At 42.2% G+C, this 4533-nt stretch overlaps 1 protein-coding gene across 1 annotated transcript in view; it reads left to right on the top strand.

Moving 5' to 3' along the window:
* The window catches only part of TEX14 (testis expressed 14), a 72332-nt gene that overhangs the window by 2100 nt on the left and 65699 nt on the right, over positions 1 to 4533 (top strand). The window contains exon 3 of the mRNA XM_008571276.1: positions 409 to 567. Within this exon, the coding sequence (XP_008569498.1) occupies positions 409 to 567 (159 nt within the window). The remainder of the gene's footprint in view (positions 1 to 408; positions 568 to 4533) is intronic.

Raw genomic sequence — 4533 nt, 5'->3', positions numbered from 1 at the left:
TTTTTTTTTTTGTCTTTTTGTCTTTTTCCGTGTCCGGCAATGGATCGCAACCCTCAGTGTTGCCCCCGTACCGGACCGGGGACCGGCAACGGGATCGCAACCCTCGGCGTTGCTCCCGCGCCTCACTCAGCCAGTGAGCGGGAACCGGTCTGTATGTGGGATCCGAACCCTCGGGTGGGAGCGCCACCGCGCTTCCCAAGCGGCGCACTATCCAGTGCGCCACCGGGCCGGCCCAAAAGACTCAGCTTTTGAGTGAGGTGTTATGACATCAAGGTCAAGGGTTTGGATCAGCATACTGGCTAGCTGCCAAAAAAACAAACAAAAAAAGAGTTCGCGGCAGTAATACATGAAAGTGCAGTATAAATTTTTTTTTTTTCTTTGATAGAAATTTTCCTACTTTCATCTTAGGAAAATTCCTGATATTTGCATTGATTCTGGTATTTGCTTTGCAGGAATTTATGTTGATGCAGTTAACTCCCTGGGCCAGACAGCACTTTTTGTTGCAGCATTATTAGGCCTTACGAAATTAGTTGATGTTCTGGTGGATTATGGATCAGATCCAAATCAGTAAGTATGTTAAATTCAATATCTAGAAAATAAGGAGTGTGCTTTTGAGATGAGCTGGGGCATTGGAAACTAATTTGACAAAATATTAAAAGAAAATAACTTATGCTAATTTTTATCAATGAAATACCTGTATACATTTGAAACATTTTAACTGGTGATAAAATTTTTCTAAGCAATTAAACTGTGCCCTATGAAATGATTAAGTGAGATTAGTCAATTAATTAATTAGTCATTAACAGTTCTGTCTCCATATTTCCACCCCTTGATTATAATTTGTATTATGTATTATTCACATAAGCAGTTTAACATCCCCATAACCAAGTTCCTCACCAATGAATATACTTGGCATCACTTTGTTGGAAAGGATGATTTTTTCGCCCTTTTTTTTTTTTTTTTTTTTTTTAAAGACTATTCAACTGCAGTAGTGAAAAGGTGGGACAGGGGGAGAGGAAAGAGTAGAACAATTGAGATAACTACCTTTGGACTCACCATGCCTGACTTTTATAGTTGTGGTATAAAAGAATCAGGGTTTCATAGTTGGTTTAAATTTTAGTATGGAAAAGCAACACAATGTAATGAGTCAGAGACGTGAATATCTCTTCTTGTTGCAAAGCACTTTGTTTTTTCCCAGGGCCTTCCCAGTACTAGTTCACTTGATCTTGATACCACTTCCTTGACAGGGCAAGGAAGGCAGGTATTTTTACATTTTCCATTGAACAGAACCAGAAACTGGAGTTTTGAGCACCTGTGTGATTCTATTTGATTTTTACAGGAATGCCAGAATATGAACAATCATGTCTTTCCCATCGTATGTAAGGAGGCCCTGTTTAATGTACTTACTTTAAAAAAAAAAAAGTATTGATGTTGGAAGGATTTGTATTTGGTGGGGGGAGGAGGGACCGATCATAAGATTGCTAAGTGGGAGAAGACTTGGAAACTTGGAAAAGTATAAAGAAAAAAGCTAAATCAGTATGAGAATTTTGTAACCTAGAAATAACGCAATGAGCATTTTGTTGTGCTTCCTTCCAGAATTTTTGTAGACTCACATACACTCTACTGTCTCTACTGTATTAATGTTTAATTTTAAAACTCAGAAAGGGCTCGTTCACCTGATATTTGCAGATACCAGCTTTGTAGGGAAGCTTTACTGGGACTTCCTGCAGTTCCCCAGCAAAAATGCAACATTTTTTAGTCATCTGCATTTATATCTGTTTCATCCAGGCGTAGAGCTTGGTTCTTTAAAGATCAAATTATTTAATCTTTAATTTTCCAGATTAGAGAACTGAAACCTGTTCTAAGTGACTATCTCATAATGGTGCATGGTGTTAATGGTACAGCTTGAGATCAGGACCACAGTCCCTAGTGTCCCTAGTGTCCCTAGTACCAAGATTCCAGCCCCTGAAGTACTCAGAGTTTAAATAAGTCTCTTTTGAGAGGTGGCCATGATGCTAGGAAAGAGGTGCAAATGGACAGAAACAAGGGGAGGAATTCAAACCCCCATGGTTTTATATTTTGTGATTAAGAACATTTTCATGTGACTTTAGAAATATCTTCTAATCAAGATGGAGGGAAATTTCTGAGAAGAGGCTTTATTCCTAAACATTCAGTGGAAGTGCTTTAATGGCCTGGGCCTGTTGAAGTCACAAAATCAGTTTCTTACTGGACCAAGTGGGAGTCACTGAATACAGGCTCTAAGGAGGGTCGGGCATCTATGGCTGCTGCGCAGGAAAGGGAGCCAGAGAGGACAGATCTTCCAAATTTCTAAGAGCTGGAAATTCCAATTTTTAATGTGAAATCCCCCAAATGTTAATTATTGTCTATTATTTCTAATTTTAAAAAACACTGTGTGGACCAAATAAAACACACCTCTGGGTTGCCCAGATCAGCGTGAGGGACTCTGGTTGTCAACCTCTAGGGTAAATTAATAAAACAGTACACATTTTGATATTACTTGGACCTGGATTATCTTGTAAAGTTTAGTTGGGCATAAACCATTGTTTTTTTTTTTTTTTTCCTTAGCTTTCATGAGAAGTGAAAAATAATATTTTTTCTCCCCCACCCACCTTTCTTACTGTTTGTGGGAGGAATGATTAGAAGACTCAAAACATTATGCAAAGTTGTTTTTGCAGCAAGGAGGTTATTATGGTTTCCACCATGCGTTGTGCCTGGACTGCTGTCTGACCCAGCAATGGGAGAGAGCCAACTGTGAGAACCACTGGGGTCAGTGGTTCCCAGATATCTGGGTGTAGGCCATCCTCATTAGTGTCACTTGGGAACCTGTAAAAAACACACATTCCTGGGTCCTGTGCTTGCAGATTCTGATTCAGTCAATCCGGGATATAGTCTGAGAATCTGTGTTTTTAACAAATATCTCAGTGGCTCATTAACTAAATTATAGTACATCCATATGTTGGAATACTATGTAGCTGTTGGCAAGAATTGAGGTGGTTTGTATTTTCTCATATGGAAATTTGTCCAAGATATATTGTTAAGAGAAAAAATTTAGATGCTGAACAGTTTATATAGCATATTCTTATTCTCTTGTATATACATCGAAAATTTCTGGAAGGATACAAAAACTTGCAATAGTTGTTTCTGGGCAAGAGAATTGGGTGTCTGGAGTTGGGAGACTTTTTCCTTATCATTCATTTTTTTTTTTCCTTTCTGTCTTTTTTTTTTTTTTTTGTCTTTTGTCTTTTTCCGTGTCCGGCAACGGATCGCAACCCTCAGTGTTGCCCCCGTACCAGACCGGGGACCGGCAACGGGATTGCAACCCTCGGCGTTGCTCCCGCGCCTCGCTCAGCCAGCCGCGCTTCCCAAGCGGCGCACTATCCAGTGCGCCACCAGGCCGGCCCTCCTTTTTGTCTTTTTTCGTGACTGGTAATGGGATCGCAACCCTCAGTGTCACGCCCGTACCGCGACCGGCAACGGGATCGCAACCCTCGGTGTCACGCCCGCACCGCGCTCAACCAGTGAGCGGACCGGTCTCTATATGGGATCCGAACCCTCAGCGGGAGCGCCGCCGCACTCCCAAGCGCCGCACTCTACTGAGTGCGCCACCGGGCCGGCCCTTTCCTTATCTTTATCTTCTCCTCTTTCTCATCCTTCTCTCATTTTCTTTCTTCCTCTTCTTTTTTCTTCTCATTCTCTTTCCCCTTCTTCAATCTCCCATTTGTGCTTCTTTATCAATTAAAAGGAGAAAGCTCCCCAGGTGATTCTGATGTGCATCCAGGTTAGGAAACCACAGCTATACATCACATCTTTACTGTATCCTGAACACAGTAAAGACCGTCCCTTCTTTCTCTGAGGTGTACATCCTTGACTGGATTGCTGGTGCCAAGGTTATGTGGGCCTCTACCACAGGATTTGGGGGACAGAGATATTCTCACATGAGAGGGATGGTCCCTGGTTATGTTGTACTTGACCAACCTGATTCCAGGACACTGCAGACATGAAAAAATTGTTTTAGGGCAGCCAATATCAGGGGGTGGTGGGGAAAGAACATTGAATTTGGAACCAGACCTATACCTGGGTTGAATGTCAGCTTTGCCCTTTTGTTTCCTCATCTGTAAATTGGGAAATGATACGACCTTGAAGGGTTGAGGTAAGGATGGAATAAAGGGATGATGTGTATAAAGCGTCTGTTGGCACAGACCAGGGTCCTCACTGATGATATTATTATAATCCTCATTGCTAAAAATTCCTTTTGTGGAACGGGAGCCCCATGTGACGTGTTGAATCCCTTCTTTTTTTTTTTTTTTTTTTAAAGATGACCGGTAAGGGGATCTTAACCCTTGACTTGGTGTTGTCAGCACCACGCTCAGCCAGTGAGCGAACCGGCCATCCCTATATGGGATCCGAACCCGTGGCCTTGGTGTTATCAGCACCGCACTCTCCCAAGGGAGCCGCGGGCCGGCCCTGAATCCCTTCTTTATGGAAGGAAGGAGTGTCAACATGTACGTTCAC

The sequence above is a fragment of the Galeopterus variegatus genome, unplaced genomic scaffold (assembly GCF_000696425.1).
Source record: "Galeopterus variegatus unplaced genomic scaffold, G_variegatus-3.0.2 Scaffold673, whole genome shotgun sequence".
Taxonomy (NCBI): domain Eukaryota; kingdom Metazoa; phylum Chordata; class Mammalia; order Dermoptera; family Cynocephalidae; genus Galeopterus; species Galeopterus variegatus.
Note: the sequence above shows the minus strand (reverse complement) of the source record. Positions and strands in the feature narration are given on the sequence as shown.